Consider the following 24,935-nt stretch of genomic DNA (forward strand, 5'->3'; position numbering starts at 1 on the left):
GGAAGAGGAACAAATTGAGCAGCCCAAAGAAGAAGAGATCGAAGAATTGGGGGTTTCCTACAAGAACAAGACAGCATCGATCAAGCGTCTTGAGGATAATGCAACTCACTTCATATCAGGTCTGAGCTTGAACCTACCCTGGTGTAAAGCTAGTAAGTTCAATGAATTTCTTGAGTTAATTGAATTTCAGAATTGGACTTTTCTGTTAAGTGAATGCTTTAATAAGCCTTTGTATGCTGATGCTTTGAAAGATTTTCATGGATCTTTTTCGTGTGATAAAGGAAAAATAACATGCACTGTGTTAGGGAAGTCTATTTCGTTTGATTCTGAGTATTTAGGGGAGTTGTTTGAAGTTCTGAATGCTGGGTATGAGCTGTATTTTAAAGGATCTGTGCAGAAACCTCTTCCTAACATATCAATTGAGTCAATTGTTGAGCATTTCCATGGAAACCCTAAAACCACCTATGTCAATCACAATAATTTCTCCCCTCTCCAAAAATTGCTGTTTGAAATTGTACACAATGACATTGTTCCTAAAACCCAGAAAAGAGATTCAGCCAACAAGCTTGACTGTATCTTCATGTACTGTCTCGAACACAAAATCCCCATAAACTTTCCTTCAATCATGATCCAGAACCTAGCCCATTGCGTACCTAGAAACTGGAAAATTGGGTATGGTAACCTCCTCACCACTGTTTTTGAAAGCTTCAAAATAGACCTCACTGACTGTGAACCCTTGTACCTACAGAACAACCAGTACATTCAAAGCACATTTCTTGACAATAGGGGTTTGCATGTGGTGTATGGGTGTTTAGAAGTACTGCCTGCAGTTTCTGAAGGTGAAGAAGAGGCGAAAATTGAGGGGGAAGTGGAGATTGAGGAAAGTAAACAAAGGGGAGGAGAAAAGAAAAAGAGAGAGAGGGAGAAGGGACAAAAATCTGGTGTGCAGGAAGAAGAGGGCTTAGAAACAGGGGGAAGGAAGAGAAAGAGTTTAAGGCTGTCAAAGAAGCAGGCTCCTAAGGAAGTAGAACCTGTTTTCCTTGATCTAGGGGAACAGGACTTTGTGAAAGAGCCAGCAGTTCCTACTCCTACAGAGTCACCCAAATCAGAACCTAAGGGAACTGGATTTCCTGAGATGAGTTCCCCAGCTATGCTGAATGAAGCTGTCACTCTTGAACTTCAAGAGATTAAGAAGATGCTGAAGGATGTTGTCTCAGAAGTAAAGACAAATTTTGAGAAGGTGGAGACTCTAGAGAGAGCTGTTTCAAGCTGTGCTGGTGATGCCAAGTCATTTTTTCTCCAGGTTGCTCAAGCCCGAGATGAAGCAATCAAGCAGGTAGTGGAGAAGATTGCTCTCAAGCTTGATGATCTGACTGCTGAAGAAGTCTGATCCTGTTCTTTGCCCAGCCTTTTATGATGATAATGCTACTATGTTTCTTTTGCTATGCCTGAACAATTTCCTTTTATTCTGGGTCTGTAACTTAAAACAGGGATTATATTTTTTGTGAACTTGTGGATTTGATGCACTTTTGGCCGATGTCTTCATTGGTCTTGGATGATGGTTTATCTATATATTTTTGTGCACATTCTCTACTTTGAATTGCTTATATGATCTCTGCCTTATCATTAGACCATGCTATGGTGCTGTGTTGAGATAATTTGTTATATACATTATGTTTTTGATAATGCCAAAAGGGGGAAAGTATACAGGCAAACTACTTACACACTTATCATCCATCTCTGCTTCAAAGTTTTGTGTCTCTCTGGATCTCAGTAAGGTATAAAGCTTGTCTTCTTTTAAGTTTTTTTCTCTTAGGAAATTTATAGTAGTTTCTCTTATCTCTTGGTTTATTTTTGCTCTAATGTGTTTGCCTTGTTTGTCATCATCAAAAAGAGGGAATATTGTTGCCCTTGATGTTTTGATGATAACACAAGTCAAACAAGGAAATTGATAAATGTTGTGAGTCTTGCAGTTTGTATATAAGTCACAGGATTCACTGAAGCCAAGGGAAACAAAGAGCTAAAAGTCCAAGAGATTACCTGAAGAGTTCCTGGAAAGGAACTGGAGCTTCGGAGTAGAAGCTAAGGAAAGAAGACTCGGAGAAGAGACTTCTAAGAGAAGCATAAAGTCTGAAGTATTTTTCTATTTTAGATTTTATGTAAGTGAAAATTAATTGGGATTAATGCCTAGTGGAATGCGTTTGAAAAAGATAATTATTGACTTGCAAAAAAAATAGGAGATTCTGTTTTAGATAATCTTTCACTGATTTTATCTTTTAAACGCTAAGTTATTTTCTGAAAAGTATATCTTTGCAAAACTGATTTCCTAAACTTGCGCTACTGGTTGTTTGATTAAGTCCTCCCCACTAACAAAGATACTGCTTCCTTAAGTAATAAACGTGCCCTGGTTTTTAGGACACGATTTAGAACTCTGGAAGTGGTATTGAGTAGTGGAGAGGATATGAAACGAAGGTGGTGCAAGTAGTGGAGATTATGGCGTTTTCTCCAAGCAACATTCTTCTATAAATATCGAAGTTATTTTAAGAATAACTTCACCCTTGCTCAAATACTTTTATCCATCTTTTTTAAGGAGTCAAGTGTCGCATTCCACTAAGTGTTTTTCTTAATTACTTTCATTAGAGTTTGTCATTGAGTTGTAATTTGGGAATTGGGAGTTTGAGTGAACTCTTAGAGAAGTTTGTTGAGAAAGAGAGAGAAGAGATTAGAGAAGAGAAGAGTAGCAAGTAGTGGGACTTGTTACTGGGAACTTCGAGTTCATAGAGGAACTTGAAGATTGATTCTTTAGCTTGTAATAGGTTGTTTGCCCTGTTATAGTGGAGAATCTTTCCTAAAATCCCAAGTGGTCGTGGTTTTCCCTCTTGTTAGGGCCAAGAGGTTTTCCACGTAAAATTTCTCTGTGTTCACTTTAAGTTCCTTTAGCTTAATAAGTTTTCAATTCCGCAAAAATTAGCTCAATTCTCTTGAACTACAATTCACCCCCCCTCTTGTAGTATTCTTCTAAAGTAACATTTTGGACGAGGTGTAGGAGGAAATTGTCGCCGCCGTCGGTCTTGGTGATGGTGGGTTTAAGGTGAGATTATGGTGGGATCATGAGTATCATGCCGCTATCTTTCCTCTAATCCAAAGAATTGTATTGATGAATTGGTCTGCTATTAATATGTTTTTAGGGTTTTTGAAAATGAAAATATGGATTTTTTGGGGTTTTAAAGGGAAATTTGGATTTTTTGGGTTTACACTTATTGAATTATCAGATAACATTAACAAAATCATTATTGATGAGTAATATTATCAAGTCATAGCTTTTTTTCTTTTTTCTTTTTTCTTTTTTTTCATGAGGTTATTGTGTGATTGTTTGTCTGATTATCGATTTAATTTTTAAAAATATACAGTATTATTGTGGTTCCAATTATTTTGTTTACCTTGGATCTTAGTAGTTTTGATTTTCTTATTAGGAAATTATTAGTGCATCATTTTTAAGTCTGTTGTTTTTATATAATTTGTGATGGTTTGTTGTAGTACAAAATTTGAAACTTGATTAAAAATCACTGTTCCTGAGTTGATGCCATATATTACAATTTTGATGATTTCTTATTACAATGGGATTACTCAAAATCTGTAACAAATTCCTGACAATTTGAGTTCTTTTTCGATAAGGCGGAGTAAAAATTCAGGGTATCTATGACTCGGCGTTATATCGGAATAAAGTTCTATTGCTTTATGTTTCTAAGGTATATTGGGTATTGGATTATTGTGTTATGATTAAATGTTCAAACAAATGAATAATGGGTAGTTGGAGAAATGAAACTCGGTTGATTATGGTTTATAGAGTCTGTTATGTGGGTCGTCTTAGGGTGACCTTGATGTAAATATTTACGACAGTTATGTATCCAAACTTGTTAAGGCTGCCAATTTCCAAACGCGTAATTGTTTTCGCCTAAGCTTAAGTTTCTGAGTGTCCTAATCAAAGCCTGATCTTCAGGTGTTCAATATAAATGTCTAAGAAGATCCCTTGTAATATAACTAAAGAATTATGCTGTCATTCTATTCTATAAGAAAGCTTGAGTATAAATTATCAAGAAAGTATTCATATTGCCATTGGAATCTAATGGAATGTGGATCATATTGCTGCACTACTTGTTAATTTTGGGTTGTTATTGTGGTTCATGAGTTGCTTAAAGTGGTTATAAAGTTAAGAGCTTTCACCCCTTATGACCATATACTTGAATTCGTATAGTATTGGTCAAATCATGTGTGTGGTTGCTTAATAAAGAGAATTGTGAAATGTGGTGCATATTTGATAAAGAATTGTGTATTACATATTATTTACCAATTACCACTGATTGTTGATGCAGTCTTATGTCCTGCGAGATGAAGAAATATCACAAGAATTTCTCTAGCTGGTGTGGGAGTGTTAATGTGAGAAGGAAGAAAGGCAGCAGCTGTCAATTGCTATAATGAAAGAGGTAATTTCTATTGCCATGCATCTACATTTCCCCCTTAAAGTCAATGTGCTTTCAGTATAAAATTTAGGTCCTTCAAACATTTTCAATTATTTTCGGGTATAAAATTTACTATTTTATCATGAAAAAAATTGCATTTATACAAGGCCAAATACAAACTAAGCACATTATTACTCAAAATTCCAACTGCTTTGAACTTTTAGTTAAATGCAAGTATCCAGCTCATTGCATGATATAAATCACATGTTTTAGTTAGAGAGGAAGTATTCACTCTTGTTGAGCATTCCTCTAAATATGTCTTCTGTCACCCACTTAGCTCTTTCTTACAAGTAATTAACTATATAGTCTTCACAAAATCAATTATATGTAAGATTAGATTGTCTTGAGGGATAAAAGCTATAAATGAGATAGATATTACATTTTGCAAAAATGAATTTAGCTCTTTCTTATTCTTCTTTTTTTTCAAGAATTTTAATTAGTGTGTTCAATATATAGGTGGTATTGGATGTGGCTTTTTGTAGGTCCTAATATCTTGTAAACAAGTTTTTGATTCACATATAACCTCAATTAGTATAATTTAAAGTAGGTAAAGTATGAAATTATTGTTGGAACCAAAATGGGACCATTTAAGTCATAATATCTTGTAAGTTTTTCATTCATATATAAAGTTGTCTATATCTTCTATTGGATGCTGTTCTTCGTTGTGTTTCTGGTGGTGGTGGTGAGTTGGTTATATTTGCACTTAACTACTTAAGGTATTTAGTGAATTCATTATTGATAGTGGTTATGCGTGATTTTTTTTTTTTTAGTGATGATTAGTATTATTATTGTTATAGGTCATCTTTTTTGTTGTGGGAAAAAATAAAAGGCGTAATTACTTGGGTTGGGAGAGTTGGGTTACCTTATTTGCCGTGTTCGTATTTGATTATGTGTAGGATATTTATGTGGATATTTCGTTATTGATTTAATTAAGTGCTTTGTAGATAGAATTATTTTGATTTTGAGCTGTTGTGTGCTGGTTGGTTGGTTATGTTTTGAAGGTATTGTACCAATTTTCTTGTCAAATTTACCTAATTTCATGTTCTGAAACCCTTTGCTTTTCCCTAGATTTTGTTATTTGGGTGTATCTTCAATGCCCCACTTATTACTTTTATGACCCGGTTGCTTGATCTGATGCAATTTGGTTTAAATTAAGTTGATATATAGTAAGGGCCTGTTCACATTTACTTAATTTCAGTTCGGTTCAATTCAGTTCAGCTCCAATCATTTCAGTTCAGTTCAGCTCCAATCATTTCAGTTTAGTTCAGTTCATCTCCAATCAGTTCAGCTCAGTTCAGCTCAATTCAGCTCCTAATTTCCCTTTCTCATAAAATATTCATTTCAGCTCATTTCACTTCAGCTCCAATCAGTTCAGTTCAGCTGCAATCAGTTCAGCTCAGCTCAGTTCAATAAATGTGAACAGGCCCTAAGTAGGGTTTGTTTTATTTTTGATCTATTTTTTTTTATTTTTGATCCATTTTTTATTTTTTTGGATTGTATTTCAGTTTAAAGTTGATTAGATTTTTCTGGATTTGAGAAATTTGGGTCGGATACTCGGATGTGATGTTTTGTTGATTATTTTTCATGCTTTTAGGGTTTTGGAAGTGTGAGAAGCTAATCTATTGACATAATTGAAGAGTAAGAAGCCGATTGTATGTGTAAAGGTGAGCAATATCTCAACTTTATAGAAAAAAAAATTATGTTTGTTTGTAATTTGGATTTTACTAGAAAATGGTTGTTAGGTTGCCAGATTTATTGCTTACTTTGTTTGATCTATTTAATTTTCACTTAGGTTATATGTTATTGTTGCTTTAATTGATTAAGTGACAGTTGAAAGGCTATTTGATGGGACAAAACTAGAAAGAGAGAAAAATAGAAAGAAGGGTTTTATCATGCATTAGTAAACTTTGGGATTGCTTTCCAATTGGATTGAACACAAGGATTTACAACGTATATATCTTTGTCAAAGTTGTGATTATCTTTTACTAAATTGTGACCTCTTGTGATTTTATTTCTGCAGCATGTGTGATTTAGGGGTTCATTATGCATCATATAAATACAATAAGTATTCATGGTTGTGCATGGTCTTATTGCATTTTGGAATACAGCAGTCTATGAGTGTTTGAGGCAATGGTTGTTGATGTTGATTGTGTTTTACTGGTATGACTTGTTTTGAATTTGTCTATTAACTTCCCTCTTTTGTGACTCCTAAGGTTTGGTCCTATGTTTTTAGGTTTGGTCTATAGCTCTAGCAGTTTGGGATCGATTAGGTTTGTTTTGTATAGCTCTTAAATGTAGGCAAAATTTTGCAAGCTGATGTTGTTTTCAATACTAATAAAATTTCGGTGACAATAGTTGCCCCCATTAACCCTGGTTCATATTCTTCCAGTCTTCCTTCTTCTCCATATCTCTCTTTCTCCCTTTCTCTCTCTCTCTGTCTTTCTTATACACAGAGGCACACATATGAGTGCTTAGTCTCTCACCCATAAGTTTATCACTTTGTGGCAGCTCCTGGATTGACAAGCCATCCATGTGCAAGTACTTCAGTGGCAGTCCAATGCTAAATTCCATGTATGCCTTTTCTATCCCCGATTTGGTTCATATTAATATCTGATAGGAAAGTCTTTATTTAATACAATCTGTTTGAATGTGAATGAGTTATTTTCTATAGGGCCTTATCTATAGGTGATAATTAATAACAATAATGGTAATGAGTTTATAAGTAAATTTGCCAGTAAAGTCTTGTGACGATGATCATGATAACAATTCAACTTCTATGTTTTTCTCTTCATAAATTTCCATTCATTAGCACTCGAAACCACCTCTAATAAGGTAACAAGTGTTGATGGTAATTTACAAAGCAAAACACATACTTGGGAGATAATTGAAAATAAATCTGCATTATTATAGTGCTTCCTCTGCATATTTATATACAAGACTATTTCCATTACCACCATTAATTTGGGTGAGACTCGTGAGGATACTGAGATAAGTTGAGTTGACTACTATTTATGAAACTTGAGATGTCAAAAGGGTGAGACACTAGACTGGTATCAATTAAAAGGGGTTTTGCTAGAGTTGCTACTCCTTTTTTAAGATTGGATAAGATAGGGCTAAAACTCTCTTTGCCATAATAGGCAGTCTCTTTTCAAACTTATAGAGCTATTTAATTGACTTTCTTAGATGATTACACATGTTATGTTTTGCCTAAGGATTCACCTCAAGCTTTTAAATTCTGAAAAGTACTCCGATTGATAAAAAAATTGATAAAAATTGAATCTGAGAGGACTGAGGTTCATTTATGGTTTCAATTGTAATTTTTCAATACCTTGCACAAAGCAAACTCCTGCAAATTGGCTCAATATTATTATACAAACTTGATATCAGCAATTTGAGAGTAGACTGCTTTACATGCTTTTGATTATTGATTCAATATTTTGGATTTCAAGTATATAGACTACACTGATTGACTTTATTGAAATTATGGTTTGAAAATCAGTTAGTAATAGTTATTAGTTGATCTTATGTTTCAAATGTAATCCACCGCTTAAAGGAGTTATATGAGTCATATATTTTAGGTTATAAAAGGTCTAAAGATATGATTGCTACATAATAATTCACCACCATCTCTCTTGTCCCGGTAAAACTCTGCTTTTTATGATGAAGGCAAAAGTTGCCACTATTTTTGAAAGTAATTCATTCTGCCTTTTTTGCCCCTTACCTTAGTTTAAGTTTTTGTAGGCTTGTAGTTAATTTGCTATGTACTACAGTGTTCTGTTTGGTGATTATGTCAATGATAAGTGCTTTAGTAGCCTTTTGTTCTATGGAATCTCTTGGATCAAATTTCTAGATTTGGTTGATTCTCATCATATTTATGTTATCTGCATTTCATTCCTCTTTTGTTCGTATTTATTATATTTGTGTTTTTTAAAATTGTTATTGAACTTTTTTCTGATTCATGCATCTTGGCTATGATGAACAAAACAGAAGGGGGAAGAGCATGTCAAATGAATGCTGAGCATGTCAACCAAAACGCTAGAAGAGCTCACACAACATAGCTCATTCATCTGCCAAAGGCCTTGATTTTCATTGGTGTAAGGTATAATTTTGTTACCAGAATCTCTGTTTAAGTGATTGTTAAATCTACTATAAAATTGGTTACTAACTTTATCTCATTCATCCTGATGTCTGCAATACTATGTAGTGCTGGTTATTCTAATGTTCTTTTTCTTAAACATTTTCCAGTGGTGTATTGTAGTGTGTGAATGCTGGCTTTTGTTGTGTGTAATTAAAAAAGGAGAGGGATTTGTGCGGGTACCCAAATAGTTAGAGATGATCTATAGTTTTAAAATCTTGTGTATGTTGTTCTTGTTTCTTTATAAGCTGGCTGTTTACTTGTGATATCAATGGGTCAATTTTGGGAGAGGAAGATTTTAGATATATACTAAGTACATGTCTATTTGCGAAAATTAGACCCTCCAGGTTGTCCCCAAGGTGATTGTGAATCATCAGATCCGTGAGGCATTTCACAAGATTCCTTCTTCCAAGTTGGAGAATTTGGTTTTCCCTAAGAGAGTAAGAGCCCTATTTGTTACTGTCCTTCCAAAGTAGACCTGTTTAGAACCCCAACTAGATGAATTCACATACTACTTTGGCTTATCAGAACACCATTGAACAACACTTAGTGCAGACTTCTTTAGGGTGGGAATCACTTGGCTGTCTAAATGAAAATTTTGATTTCCACTCTCCTTTTTTAGCATTCCAATTACTTGAACTGTCTTCTGTAGGGGCCTTATCCCATTTCGCTGACCTCTTTCATCATCTCGGTTACTCAAATTGCCTTCTACTGGTCACTGGCCTTATCCAATTTACAGTTACCATCACTTTCATCATTACTCTTTGGTTGTCCCAAAGAGGATTTTGCATAGTTCTCTTTCTTCTATAAGTGTCCCAACTTCCAGACTGAAATGAACACCTTAAGTTATTTCTTAAATGCAGACTTCGATTTTTGGTTGCATATATTTTGGTTATTTGAAATTCTGAAGCAGCTTAGCTCTTTGCTATTTTACTAATGAGGCTACTTCATTTTAGGCAAAATCCCATGCACAGGTGATAGTTATTTTGGTTATCTGCATGTTCAGGTGATAGTTATTCTCATTGTATCATAGTCGTTTTTTATGGATTAACTTTAGAATCTTTTGTATAATATGGATGAGTAGGATGACTACTTTAGACTTCATTTTGGAATCCTGATTTGATTTTAACGCTTTAATTCTTTGCAGGTTGGAACTCGATTTTTATTTGCTAGCCCACCTCTCTACTGGTTTGCCTCTTACTTGATGTCTTGTTCTAGAAAGAGTCGTCAATGGGCACAATTGATATGGACATATGCTGCCTTGTACACACTCCTTAATAGTTTGTTTGTTTGTTTTTTTTTTTTTTAATTCAAATTTCTATCCATTTCTCAAACTTCAATAATGTGTATTTTAATGTAAATTTACTAATATTTTGATATAATTTTATGCAAGTTTATTAATTTTTTTATGTAAGTTTACACAACACGGTCAAAGAGAAGTGTTTGAATAGTGGTTAAGTCAAGATGTTCAACTTTGGAAAAAAAAAAAAGAAAAAAAAGGAAGTATTAAGTAACTTCTTTTTAAATTTTACTCATCAATTTCTAATTGTAACTATTATGAAAAATGCTTTATTGTAGTACACTTTAGAGCCAAATTTTCAAGTTATGGAGATGGATTGATGAAATAATAGTTTGATGGGTTTGCTTTTAACATATTTTAGTTGGACAAATCAAAGATTTATGATATTGCATATTTGCAAATAAACTATGTTAAAAGTATTATTTAAATAGTTTAGCTTTTTATATTGAATTTTTATATACATTGCCTTTATTAAGGTAATGTTGTAAACACAAGATTTGAAACGGATAGATTTGTTTGATGTGAAATTATTATTTCAGGACTACAATTCAGATTTTGGCAATCAAAATTCATACTAGATTATATACCTATAGTGGATTTAGATTTCAAAGGTTGGTTTCTAATACATAGGGTATAATAGTCTATATAAACTTTTATATTCTTCATCTTGCTTTGATCAATTTCTGGAAGGGCAGAAGGATAATGCTGCCCTTTTGCCTTTCTTAATTGAAGATATTCCAACAACTCCACCTAGGGATGATAGGCAAATTACTGTGATTGTTGATGCTCCAAGGACTCTTGCTAATTCTGTGTCTAAGTAGCCGTTTAAGAATAATGGAAACACCAGCTTAAAAAACAGAGACACTTTGCAAGAGAAAGGGAGAGAGTGTTTGTCAAGTGATAAATCATTTAAGACCATTTAAGAATTAGGTCATAGTTTGTCAAGAGTTTCTAAGTGAGTGTTTTCTGAATTATTGTACTTGCTTAGGAAAATGAATTACTAAAGGCTAGAGAAAGGGAGAGAGTGAAAGAGAAAGATGAGGGAGATAGAGACCATTTTAGAAAAATAGGCAATTAGATTAGGAAAACGCAGAGCACCAAAAAAATATTAGGAAAACACAATTAGCTTAGGAAACTAAAGGCTTTCTAAAATGCTATAGAGAGAAACCATTTAAGAAAATTACTTAAGAAATCAAGGCAATTAACTTAAGAAATAGAGAAAGAGAGGACGGGTTTGGGACAATAAAGGAAGGAATAGGTGAGAACAAAACACGTGAAGAGTCAATTCTTAGTGCTTAATTGTAGAAAAGACACAACGGCTACAAATGAAGGAGAAAGAGCACTTTTATTAGAAGACTATTTTTTAAAATGTAATCAAAGAAGAGATAAATAGTAATTTTTGAAAAGTAACTAAAATTTAATAAACCATATAATTAAGTGTAAACATGTGGAGGAAAATGGAAAAGAAACGTGCTAAAACAGGATGATCATGGTGCATCGTCAAAACCTTATTAGAGGAGAGCAAGTGAGAACGCAAGTAAAGTTTATAAATTTTGCAAAATTATAAAGTAGAGGAGGGAGATAGGGATGAAATAAAGGAGAGAGAAAGAGAGATATGGTCATTTAATTGCCAAAGAGAGATAGAGTTGTTGATCACTCCTCTATCCTTGGTGCTGCAGGAAACCATTCTTTAGTCTTTTTTTTTTTTTTTTTTTTTTTTTTTGTTGTATAATTGATTAATACATAGTTAAGTACATAGTATAATTGATTGTAAGATTAATACATAATGTACTGATAATTTTGCAATAAATCAAGTCTTTGTATGAATGAAGGAATTATTAATTCTTTTGCACTGTCCCTCACTCCGTCCCAAGCAATTTATTTTGGAAGTTTAATGAATGAGCCTTAGCCACAACACAATGTAAAAGAACAGATCTCCTAACACCTTAGATTAGCATGTCGTGTCACAAATCTCACAATATAAAGTTTCAAAAAACAAGTGTTAGTTTTATTTTTTGATAGTTAAGAGAAACTAATATGTCATAGATATACAACTAAGACAAGTAAGTGAAATAAGCTATAGGAGTCATACTATTCAATTTCCATAACCGAATTATTTCGATTTCGATTTAGATTGGATTGGATTGGATTGGATTCAAATTAAGTTTAGATTCGGTTTTAGTAATCCAATCCAAAAGGCGCTGGTCAGCATCTGTAAAATTAAATATGATAGGCAAAGTTTATGAATTTTGGTCAGAAGTACAATATTAGTATAAGAGTATTTGATATATTGTATTCATAAATCATAATAATTGATTACACATTTTATAAAACCACAACATATCAAAACTATATAACTATTACCGATGCCAAAACAATTAGCTAATGAGTAATACCGATAACTTGGACGCATTGTGCGCGGATCCACAACTAGTGACAATCAAGTTGTATTAAAAAGAGTTATTCATTTTCATAAATTCTAAAATTTTAATTGCCAACTTATATATGTACATTTTAATTGATTATAAAATTAATTTCATTTCTGTTAGTTACTCAACCTTGATTATATAGGTTATAGTTAAGTATTTAAAATATATAACCCAAATTTTAGATTAAGGTTTTAAAATATAAATTAATTTCATTTGAATGAATTTTTTATGATATATAGTTGGAAAAAAAATCCCTTTAACAAATAAAACAAATTGATGCCATATAACATTATTTAGGTTAATGCACATTAAATAATGAATTTTGATGTTCAATTATATTTACAAAAATTAACAAATGATAATTTTTTTTTATAAAACCACCAATATATTTTACTTTATTTTGTTCTAATATTTTTATACACAAACAATGACCCGGGACATCGCCCGGGCCAAAAAAACTAGTATTTTCCTAAAATGCAATGTTTGAAATTTTACACTATTCGCATATACTCATTACATCACCTTTGTGATTTATATGTTAAAAAAAAATACACTCACATGAGAATATAAGATCTTATATTTGTCTAAATATACTTTCATAATCGTATACCTTTTATAATTTTTACAACGAATGTCGTACAACTTAAAATATTTATGTTATACTCCCTCTCTCCCTATTTTTTTGCCTTATTTGGCTTTTCACGGTCTCATATACTTATAAGATTGAGGGTGTATACTACTGTATTATTATACCCTGTGACCTGTGGATATTGTAGTGATGACTGATGATAAGTAATACGAAGTAATTCGTAACAAAGTTCTGATGATACATGATGTTCCAAATGATTTCATTATCTGTAAAACTTGGGCCTTAAAACAACATAAGCTTGACCTAGTTAATCTAATACAAGTACACATATCCACAATAAAGGAAGCCGAACTTCAGGGATTTAAGGGCCAAGATATGCTATATTAGTCATAAACATGCACTTTTTCAGCACACAAATGATGGAAATTATGAATTTGAATCGAATTCAATGTTTCAAGTGAGTTGGTTTGTCAGCATCTAGCTTAAACCAAAAGAAAACACAAAATCAAACACTGTTCGTTTGCAAGTACTTTACAACTTAGATAATGTTAAAGCTGGTAAACCTTCCTAATCCATCGGACATTCATATGATCAAACTGCTGATAGAGCAGAATTTTAGCAGCATGAGCAAGCAGCAACTTGAACAACTCTTTCCAACAAGCATACTCAAAAAGCTATACTTCTTCAAGATTATATTCCATCACCTATTCCCAGGATTTGAGTGTCTTATCTTCAGTACCAGTTTTATATAGTGCCAAGAGGTTTACTTTGAAGCTTAAGTTGCCAAGGCTATCATCCAACACATTCACACTCTCATCTTTTTCTTTTCCATCAGTTAGATGTGCATAGTGGCATGTAAGCTGCACAATTACATGTAGATGTAAAAAACCAGAGAAGAGAGAACTTGATTCGTTCTATATCAGTGGACTCATTAAATAAGAATATCACTTACTGACTATTCCAAGAAAGAAAATAGAAGAGAAAAAAATAATCCAACTTTTATTAAGCTATTTCTGCTTAAGGGAACACGAATTAATAGACAGCTTTAATATCTGCAAAGCTGGTAGTAACAAAAGGATTTCTAGAGGTCATTAATAAATAATAATAATGTAAAAAAGCGAAAAAAAGACCTAAGTGAGATTCTGAATGAACTAGAAACTACAGCAATCTAAATGAATTTGGCAATGACAGAAACTCAGGATTAAAACCAAAATGCCCACGGCAATGATCACTGGCTTCAACTATCTGTAAAAGAATGTCGAAACCATTAAAATTCAGATGCATGAAGAAATATAACATGTAACACCCTATTACAACTCAAATTCATCATTACAATCTAGTTCAGATAATTACAACTCAAATTCATCAATACAAGTGGACAATTCAAAATTTGGTTTGGTATTATTGAAATTCGCGGTGAAGTCATTTTGTTCAAATTTTCTGATTAGGTGGATACTCTGTGATGCTTTGTTTGTACCTTACATTCACAGGTACTTCAACTATGCTTTAAATATACAAATAAAGGATATTTTAGATGCGTTCTGTTTACCTTATGCGAACTAATATTAGTTGTAAATTGAATGTGCACAGCCTTAATTAACCCATATTACTATATTAGAACTAATATGTATTCAATAAAAGAGAACGGTCTCACAGTTCAATAAATACATCAATTGAATATAGTGAGCAACTAAGAAACACTTAAATAAAATTAAGTACCAAAGCCTTTTTCATTCTTCAGCAAATTAAGACAAATTATCGTCCTGCCCTGCCCCAAGGAAAGGAGGGCAGAAAGGGTTCCTAGAACTTATAAGCCTTAGCCGATTGCAATATTGATAAAAGAAGCATCAATGAAAGATCATTTGACCATCTAGATAGAAGGTTTTAAAAATACCATTCAAAGGCTAAAGATCTATGTTTATCTATGTTTCGGCCCTTCTAAATATACATTATTGTCCAAAAAAAAAAAAATTAAAAATCCAGATTCTCTGTTTAACGTTCAGCCAACATTAGTCCAAGAAGTTGTATTATTCTTTTCAAACTGAAGGGCATAACACATTTGATTTCAAATGATAATGAAGCAGTCATGCAAAGAGAAAATTCAAATCAATACATGCAAGAAGATTTCATACTTAAAGTACAGTCATGAACAAAGTCCCAACGGGCCAGCAGTAGAGTCTTCAATAGGTTAATAGCCTCAGCTTTTACCCCTTAGAAATTTATCACCAATAGTTCTGAATAAAATAAGGGAGATATTCAGAACATTCATTACTTCCATAAAAAACGTATTCCAAAATGATAGCAGTGCTTTTTCTAGAAGCAAAAATTACTAAAATACAAAATATAAAACTTCCAATTCTGAAATCTGAAACCAAAAGATAGCAGTAAAACATACAAAATCAAATTATGAAAAGATTCTGAACATACTGCATATTAAATCTTCAAATGATGAGGGAATGTTTAATAATTTCATCTACTTTCTATACTTCTAAATTCTAATGGAGATCATAATTATATTACACCAGAGTATGTATAAGTCCTAATATAAGAAATTGAAATGTGCTACCTTGCAAATTACAATTAGGATTATAAATGAACAAGACAGAATCCACTCAAATATACTATAAGACTCTATAACTATCACCTAGCAAATATAAGAGCTAGAGGCATCACTTTTAAAAACAATATCAAGGTAAACATAAACCAAACAAGTCACTCAACAATCCAGAATAAGCAATTGAAAAAATAGGATTAAAAGCAATATAGTTAAACAGCTTGCTTACTTCTTGTTATTCCTCGGCAAGGTTTTCCTTTCAGAAACCATCTTATCTTCAACCGAAACAAGGCTGCCTATAAAAGCCATTGCCGCGAAAGTTTCACTTGGTAGCCCATGAGCTGTGATTCTTTCAACGTTTCCGGACTCCAAATCGTACCAACCATATTCCAAACTGTCTATCTCAAGCAAAATTCTTCTACCATCTTTGGAGTTAACAAGAGCCCCAGTAAATTTACAAAGCCCAACCGCCTCCGGCAGGGAAATACAGAACAACTTAACCCAAGACTCTTTGTTTCCATACTCCTCCATTACCCATAATTCAACATTTTGAAACGTATTATCCAATTGATCCAACAAGTCACCATCCACTATGTCTGGATATGAGTTAATCAACATACATAAACGCCCACCTAACTCAGTCAATAAGAACGTCGAATTGAACTTAATCTTAGGCTTATCATAATTCGGGCATTCGATAAGTGAGAAACTCTCAGTCGCAAGATCAAATCTAGCAATAAACAGACACTCAGAATGCCACTCTTGAGTAACTACATAATGTAAAGCCTCATTGACAAGAACACCATGATAATAACCATAATAAAGATAGTACGGCATTTCTTCTATACATCTCCAGGAATCATCATTGAAACTATAGACTTGAGCTCTATTTTTGGAATCAAGTATCCATGCCCCTGAGTAATCCTCAAAACCTTAAAATCATCGTTCTTGCTGTCGTATCCAAACCCTATAACATTGAAGTAAGATCAAGAACTGGAATTGGATTGGAGGGAAGCTTACGATGAGATTTGTAAGAGGATTGTACAAGAAAACCTCGGTTTTAGAGATAGTGGAAATGCAAATGACGCCATTGCAGGAGCCAATCAATTTGACCCCTTGGTTGGGTTTAAGGGGGTGATGGAGCTCCGAGAAAGAGAGTTGGTTATGGCGGAGATCGAGGTCGAGCTCGGACCATTGAAGAGTCGTGTAGGAGAGGAGGAGATGACGGTCGGATTTGGAAATTAGGGTTTGATTGAGGTGAATTTTGATAAAATTGGGGGATTTGATTAAGGAATTCCAGGATTTACAGACGATTTGAAATCGGAGAAGTGATTTGACTGGTAATCGTGAGAGTATTTCGGCGATTATCTCAGTTGGGAATTCCGCCATTATTGCTTGAGCTCAAGCTTCAGGGATTAGCGGGTTTATGATGAGCGCGGTTACAGCAAGCATACGTATTTGATCCGAAGTTCCGAACTATAGCCCTTTTAAACGGAAATACTCTAATTTCTTTAATTTGAAATCCCAATCCAATTCAAATTAAATATCAGATCCGAACTTTAAAAAAATCTAATTAAGGTCCTGTTTATTTCGCCGTATTTTTGTTGAACTGAATTTTTTTTTTACTGAAATAAAATTATATTTGCTGAACTTAAATTATTTTTATCGAACTTAAATTAATTTTACTGAACTGAAATTATTTTTGTTGAACTGAAATTATTTTTTATTGATTTTCTATTATAATTCTTCTTTAAGAAATCTGAATTTTATTAAACTGAAATTAATTTTACTGAACTGAAATTATTTTTACTGAACTGAACTTATTTTTACTGAACTGAAATTATTTTTACTTAATATTATTTTTTTAAGGTGAAGTGAACAGGGCCTAAATCGAATTGATATTTCTTTAAAATTCAGATTTTCAGATTGGATCAGGTTGACCCTAATTGAATTCAAATAAAATCGAAAGTCGAATTGTAAAATTAAGCTGGTACGAATATGAACTACTCTATTTCATGATTAGGCTTTTAAATTACCCCAAATACTTAAAAAAAAAAAATTATTGATATGTATTAATTAAATAATGACTTCTTGTTGAAATATTTATGTTAATCATGATTTTGAAGACTTGTATTAATATTAAGACAATAAGGTTGAACAAATCTAATTTTTATGATTGTATTTTTATTTTATAATTTTTTTTTTGACAAAAACCGCAGCTTAGCTCATATTATTAATTCACCAAGAGTTCAATATCGTTACATAAAGCCCCTGAATTTCAGTGGGATACTCTTCAAGCCAAACACGATACTCACTATAATTAAAACTTAACTTTGCTAAGCTATGGACAACTACATTGCCCGACCTTCTAACAAACGAAAAGAAGCAGCTCTGACATCACGAGCAAGCAGAAGGATATCCCTCACCAAATTACCAAACACACACGGAGGAGAATATCCCTTCTTAACATGATGAAAAAGCTTGATGTTATCGGTTTCCAGAATGAAATTTCTGAACCCAGCTTCCATAGCTATCTTCAGGCTATCTCGCATTGCAAGCGCTTCACCAACATCAACATTTATCTGTCCCATTTCAGTTGAGCAGAAAACAACCACAGTATCCCCCTCTTCATCACGCAGGACGCCTCCAATACCCAGCACCTGTCCCTGGAATGCAGCGTCTGTATTCAGCTTGTACAAACCCACAGCAGGAGTTTTCCATTTAGTGCTAAATTGCTGAACATCCCTCGCTTCAGTATTTCTGGAATTGGCTGCTTCGAACTCCCCAACCAAGCACACAACCTTGTGCAAAACATCAACTTCCCTCTTCGCTTTTTTTTTCAAACACCCATGCATTTCGTTTTAACCATATGCCCCAAGCTAAACACCAGAAAGTGTCCCACCATTTCGACTCTTTGATTTTTTCAAGCATCACATTGCACCACTCTCTAAAGCTAGCCGAAACAGTAGAGCTTGTATTAAGACGCAGCACTGAGTATCTCCATATAGGGGTTACAGTTGGGCATAACATAATCATATGGGCAGTGGTTTCTTCCTCTTCACCATACATAGGGCAGTGGTGATCTACATTCAAACCTCTAACCATAAATCGGCTCATCACAGGCAAGCCTTCTCTCACACTTCTTCACGCAAACAATTTAATCTTCAGGGGTATACAGGCATGCCAAATTCGCTTCCAATTGAAAACAGGATGCACATTAGATGAGGTTGCCTTTTCTCTTTCCTCTTCTTCAACTAGCAGATTGTAGGCACTTTTTACACTATATAAACCATCTTTCGAATGATGCCATGACCATCCATCAGCTTCCTCAAACATAGGAGTGGGAATGCTGCAAATTTCCTCAATTTCACGCTAAGAAAATAAACCAGAGAAGGTTGACAGATTCCATCTCTGATTTTCCCATAATTCATTCACAAACATCGGAGTATCATTTCCATCTCCCCTAGGTGACAAAATTCGGAAGTTTAGAAGTTTAGGCACCCATGGATCTTCCTAAATGAGCACACTATTTCCTACTCCAATAATTTTTATAGCACCCTTCACAATCACCTCCCTAGCACACGGGACATAAGCTCATACTAGGGACAGTTTTAACATCCAAGAACGACGAGTTAGGAAAATATTTGCCTTTAAGCACACGGGACATAAGCGAATTTTTGTTACTCAGAATTCTCCACGCTTGTTTTGCTAACATAGCTTTGTTACAAATTCTCATATTTCTAAAACCCAATCCTCCCTGATTTTTTGCCCGGAGCATTTTGTCCCATCCTATCCAACTCATCTTTCGCTCTTCACCTTTTTGACCCCAAAAAAGTTCCTACACATTTTTTCTACCTCGTTTAGAATGCTAACAGGGTTAGAAAAGCATTACATAGCATATGTAGGGATAGCTTGCGCCACTGATTCGATGAGAATTTCTCGACCCGCTTGAGATAGATAGGTTCCTTTCTAACCTTTGAGCTTCTTCCAAACCCTATCCTAAATATTCTGAAAAATTTTCTTCTTAGAGCTTCCAATGTAAGTCGAAAGACCTAAGTATTTGTCATGTCCATCGACAGCCTTAAAAGCTAACTTCATTTGAAACATATTTTTCTTTTCAAGATCAATGTTTCGGCTAAAAGACACCTCTGAATTTTCTATATTCAGTTTCTGGTATGACGCTACCTCATAGGTTGAAAGAATATCAAGAACTTTATCAACTTCCTCCTCAGTGGCCCGAGTAAATAACAGACTATAATCAGCAAAAAAGAGGTGAAAAATTGGTTCAACATGTCTCTCAATTTTCACCCCATGAATAAGCTTCTTCCTCTCTACATCCCGTAGGAGAGAAGATAATCCTTCAGCACACATAATGAACAAAAAGGGAGATAGGGGGTCTCCCTGTCGCAGACCTCTACTCGGGCTAAAAGTTCTCGACGGTTGCCCATTCACTAAGACATCAAAAGAAGCGGATGAAACACATTTCATAATATTCTTCACAAAATCCTCCGGGAAACCGAATTTCATCATTATTTTTTCCAGGAAAGTCCATTCCACCCTATCGTAGGCTTTGCTCATGTCCAATTTCAACCCCAAGTACCCTTTTTTCCAGTTTTCTTTTTCCTCAGATAATGAAAACACTCATAAGCCACCAAAATGTTGTCAGTAATTAATCTACCAGGAACAAAGCCACTATGAGACTTACTAATAATACATGGCAGGATTTTTTTTTTCAGTCTATTTGCCAAAACTTTTGACACAATTTTATACAAGACATTGCATAAACTAATAGGCCTATAATCAACAGGAGATTGACACTTTTTTTTTTCGAAATTAAAACAATGTGCGTCTGATTAATAGGCCTACATCACTACCATTATTTAGAATGCTCAAAGTATTATTAATAACATCTTTACCGACAACATTCCAGAATTTTCGGAAAAAAATAGCAGACATACCATCTGGACCAGGGGCTTTAGTAGGGTGCATCTGAAAAAGTGCCTCACTGACTTCCTCACCATCAAAAGGGGCAGCAAGTTCGGCTACTTGAGCATCTGAGAGTTTAGAGTCAACTTTTTCGATCACAGGATCTATATCAGATCACATTGCCCACCCGAAGCAAATAAATCATCAAAGTGGCGTACAAAAATTTCTGATATTTGCTCTTCATCTTGAAAGATGTTCCCAGCCGCATCTTTCACCTCTTTAATGTGATTTCTTGATTTCCTTTGACTAGCTTTCGTGTGAAAAAATGTAGTGTTTTTATCACCATTTTTGAGCCAATCCTTCCTACTCCGTTGCCTCCAGTATGACTCTTCTCTTCTCTCCAACTCATCCATTCTATCATCCAAAGCCCGAATTTGAGCTATAATCTCTTCGGTTTGTGTCTCCCCCGTAAGGCTTTCCATCTTAGCTCTGCAATCCTTCATTTCATTTTTAAAATCACCAAATTTCTTTTTACTCCAAGCACTCAAATTACCTGAGGTGTGAGCAATTTTCGAACGAATATCACTTCCCCAATCTCAAGCTTCCTTCACAATATCACCACACGTTTAATCCCTTAGCCACATTTCTTCAAATCTATATTTTTTTTTTATTTTCCCCACTCCCTCATTAACACATAAAAGAATGGGCAAATGGTCCGACTTTCTCTTTGATAAATGAGACACAAACGATCCAGGGAAAAGGTCTTTCCATGTCTTGTTTGCTAAGAAACGATCCAAACGCTCTTGAAGATTTCGATCGCCCCCTTGATTATTGGTCCAAGTAAAGCCATGACCAACAAAACCCAAGTCATAAATTCCTGTAAACCTCTAACCCAGCTTCTGGGTAGCCATAAATTCCTGTAAACCTCTAACCCTGCATGCTAGGAATTTTTATCCATGAGTCAATATGGTGCAAGGAGTATGACTTTATTTCCACCTCCAAAGTATCTTTTCATAATAGGGCCAAACCACCACTTTTCTTTCTTCCCTCTCCAACACAACTCACAGCAAGCAGATTATTGAACTTCAACTTATGTTTTAATTTTTCCATTTCATGACTTGTCAACCTTGTTTCGGACAGAAACATATTTTGGGGATTTTCAAGAATAGCAACATTTTTAACCGCATTAATCGCCGTGGTACTCCTCAAACCTCTACAATTCCATGAAAGGGCGTAATTCATTGTTCACCGAGAGCCCATTGTGTGGGGCCCGCCACTTTATCAGTAGAATTTTCGACCTTCCTCTTCTTCGCAACACTGTTAGCTTCTTCTCCATCCACTACCATCTCAAACTCCTCTCCTCCTTTGTCTTGAAATCCCCTTTTGTCTCCACTCAATAACACACCTTCCCCATCTCCTTTTTTACCACCCTTTTTAATAAGTACCGTGCTGAGTCCTCTCCCCTTTTCTCCTACCTTAGCAGCTTTCTCCATTAACTCACCCTCCCCCTTCGTGTCCCACTCATATTTTTTAATCTCATTTGTCATATTCTGACTATCATTCCTATCATGTGTCTCCCTAGTGTCCATCTTCACTACTCCTTCTTGACTGTAAACATCTTCTAACCCCACTCTATCTTTTTTCTCCTCACTCACTACTTCATTCTCCCCACTTTTTATCACATTCATTAATTTTTTTGAATCCTCCCCTGTTTCACCATCACTGCATTTCACTCTTCCTACTGTTCTGAGCACCAGATTTTTCCCACTACTATTTGTAAGGAGGGTGTGCCCATCGTAGGGGATCCTTCTCCTTAAATGCCCATGGCCCTTTAAAAGCCTAGGACTTTACACTTGTTAGAGTGTATTAGGATTTGAATTCCTGACTGTTTGGGGGACCTTGAATTAGAGTTGATCCTATCATCACGCTTTTTTATAAGAAACAAGTAAGGAGTCGCAAATGAGTTTTAGGAAAACTCATAAACCTTGTTCATGCCTTTCTCCCAAGTAGAGTTCAAGGGATATTTAGCACGAATCGTAAGTTTACCCATGCCCAAATTGGTCTATGTGTACCAGAGATGAGTTCAGGAGTGAGGGTACTAAAATAACGTTCCTTTTAGGGAAGAATTGCTATTCTAGCCCTAGTGCGGCCTCTACTAGTTCTTCCTTTTTCACAATTTCATCACCAAACAATACATGCAACGTGACACCTAAAAACTAAGTTAGTTGATTTTATTTACACGCGTCAGTCATGTAGGAATTACATTGCAAAAGTTGTTATCTTTATTTAATCAATATTTGTAAAAAGAACCAAAATAAACAAGATTCGCCTTGGCTTAAGTGATCAATCAACAATAAATTTATTCAGTTCTATTCTTTGTTTAACACAAGATACTATGTGGAATTAATTAATTAAAAGTTCGTTTAAAGCGATCAAACAACACTAATTAATTAATTAATAGTTATTTAAACAAGAAAATAAAGGTGATTGATCTAAGTGCTCGGGAATTTACCACTTTTCCTTGCTAGATCTTCGTTTAGAACACTTATGGACTCCTTCTTGTTCGGGAACCTCTACTGTAGTAACAAGTATTGAGGGGGTGAGTATTTAGGACAAGAGGGTTTGATAGTACACAAGTTCACAAAGTTTCTGCCAGAGTTTTAGGTTAATTTCTGTCGGTTGAAGCCTCGTATTAAGCCTCTATTTATAGGGAATGGATACGTTTAGGGTTTTGAGTATTCTGTCGCAGCAGGTGTCGCGTGTATCTGAATGAGTTGCGCGTGACATCCCAGTGCAAGTGATTTAGATGCGCTGCTTTAGGCAGCGCAACTGAATGTCTTGCGCGCGGCATTATGGTAAGATTCGATTTTATATTTTTATGAAATACTGAATCTTCTGCAAGCGCATCACTAGTAGTTGAGCTGGATGTCACACGCAATTGATTAAGTTGCGCGCATCAGACCAGCGCAACTCATTGAGATGCGCGCAGATTTCTCTGCGGCATCATTGATTTTAACCTAGGCGCCTCTAAATTCGTCATAATTAGGTTTTAACCTCGGGTTTAAGCCTAATTATGATCGGGCTTAGTTATTTTGGACCTTAATTCATTTTGTTTTGGGTTAGGCTAGTCATTTTGCATTCTCGTGATTTAATTAGTTGTTCATAAGTATTCTTCACATTGATTCAACATAAAGATGGTTTTATTTATCGTCATAGCACCTCCTGTCGGGACAGGAGGCCAAAAGTAGGTGTCTACACTATCCAGCACCGCAAGAAGTTCATCTTCCTTTGTCATTATAGGTGCGTGCTTTTCTCCTTCACAATGAGCAGACGGTGAAAAGAAAGCTAATCTTCTAGTAGCCCCAACAGGTCCAAATTTTATGACCCCCGGGTCATTATAAGTGGGAATTTTCTTTGACATTTCCGAGCTCTTAAAACGCTCAACCCACGATTTCTCAACTTCTCTTTCGGCCATATCAATTTTAATTCTCTTTTTTGGGGACGCACGAAGCCACAGTCCATACTGGTACACTATCTTCGCCTCATCTCCTTTCTCTTGCTCCTTGTATTAACATTCTTTTTCAGTATGTTGGAGCCTCCCAAAGAAAAAATAGAAATCTGCCAACCTTTCATACTTAATATCCACCCAACGAGACTGATTTTTCCCCGCGGCTAGGAAAAGACCCTTACGCAAGGGTCTATTGACATCCACCAGCATTTTTATTCGCTAGCTATCACCCCAACCAAGGGGATTGGATTCATCAGCCTCAAGAAAGCCCCCCAAGAACTCCCTCGTATCATACATGACTTCCAGGGAGCGTTTGTTTAGTGGCACATCTAGTAATCGAACCCACATGGGCGTCTGTTTGAATTCGATTTTCAGAGGGTTGCTCATCACCAATCACCTCTTGCAATAGCAGTAATTTCTCATCAAAAAACCATGGTCGCCCTTCAGGAACTCGCTCCTTATCTTCCACGCAAAGGAATTGGAAAACAAACAAGTTTGACTCAACAACCCTAATCGCGAATTTCTCCTTCAACCTCCAAACATTCGCCAAGGTTTTTTTCATTGCTTCCAGATTATGGTTTCACAGTCCATAATTTTCCCACCAAAGTGAGATTGATTTTTGCTTTCGTATTCTCACTCACAACTTCTACGTAATCACCTCCTAAAACCACACCTTCCTCGTCTGTTAATCGTAACTTTTCCCAATCTTTTACTAAATCGTCCCCCATTGATCATATCACATGAACAGGAAAAAACAGAGGAATTGATTGAGTAAAGATTAAAAATCGAACAAGAACAGTAAACAATCACAGGGAAACTCACTCTCAGAACCCTAACTCGGGACTTACTCACCCTAGGCAGGGACTTATCCTTAAGTCAAGTTCCTTATTCTTATATTGACAGGCCGCAAAATGCATTTTTTTTTATTTTATAATTGCAATAAGCTTTAAAATTAGATGTATTTAATATAGATT

General features: G+C 34.8%; 1 protein-coding gene and 1 long non-coding RNA gene across 3 annotated transcripts; one reads left to right on the forward strand and one right to left on the reverse strand.

Annotated features, from left to right (window-relative positions):
• The first annotated feature begins 2,959 nt into the window (after positions 1–2,959).
• LOC145579255 (uncharacterized) lies at positions 2,960–10,056 on the forward strand. 2 transcript variants are annotated; one of them, XR_014099100.1, is made up of 7 exons: positions 2,960–3,091; positions 4,374–4,484; positions 6,115–6,184; positions 7,029–7,091; positions 8,508–8,619; positions 9,612–9,661; positions 9,803–10,056. It is a non-coding gene; the product is annotated as an uncharacterized LOC145579255 (long non-coding RNA). The 2 variants fall into 2 exon arrangements; XR_014099099.1 differs by lacking the exon at positions 9,612–9,661.
• Positions 10,057–13,317: 3,261 nt separating this feature from the next.
• LOC145579256 (F-box protein CPR1-like) lies at positions 13,318–16,462 on the reverse strand. Its single transcript, XM_081636502.1, has 2 exons — positions 15,757–16,462; positions 13,318–13,833 (listed from the first exon to the last, which is right to left on the reverse strand). The coding sequence occupies exons 1-2, from the start codon at positions 16,362–16,364 to the stop codon at positions 13,809–13,811; spliced, it is 633 nt and encodes a 210-aa protein (XP_081492628.1). The 5' UTR covers positions 16,365–16,462; the 3' UTR covers positions 13,318–13,808.
• Between the last annotated feature and the right edge of the window lie 8,473 nt (positions 16,463–24,935).

Source organism: Chenopodium album, chromosome 14 (genome assembly GCF_948465745.1).
Source record: "Chenopodium album chromosome 14, dcCheAlbu1.1, whole genome shotgun sequence".
NCBI classification, from domain to species: domain Eukaryota; kingdom Viridiplantae; phylum Streptophyta; class Magnoliopsida; order Caryophyllales; family Amaranthaceae; genus Chenopodium; species Chenopodium album.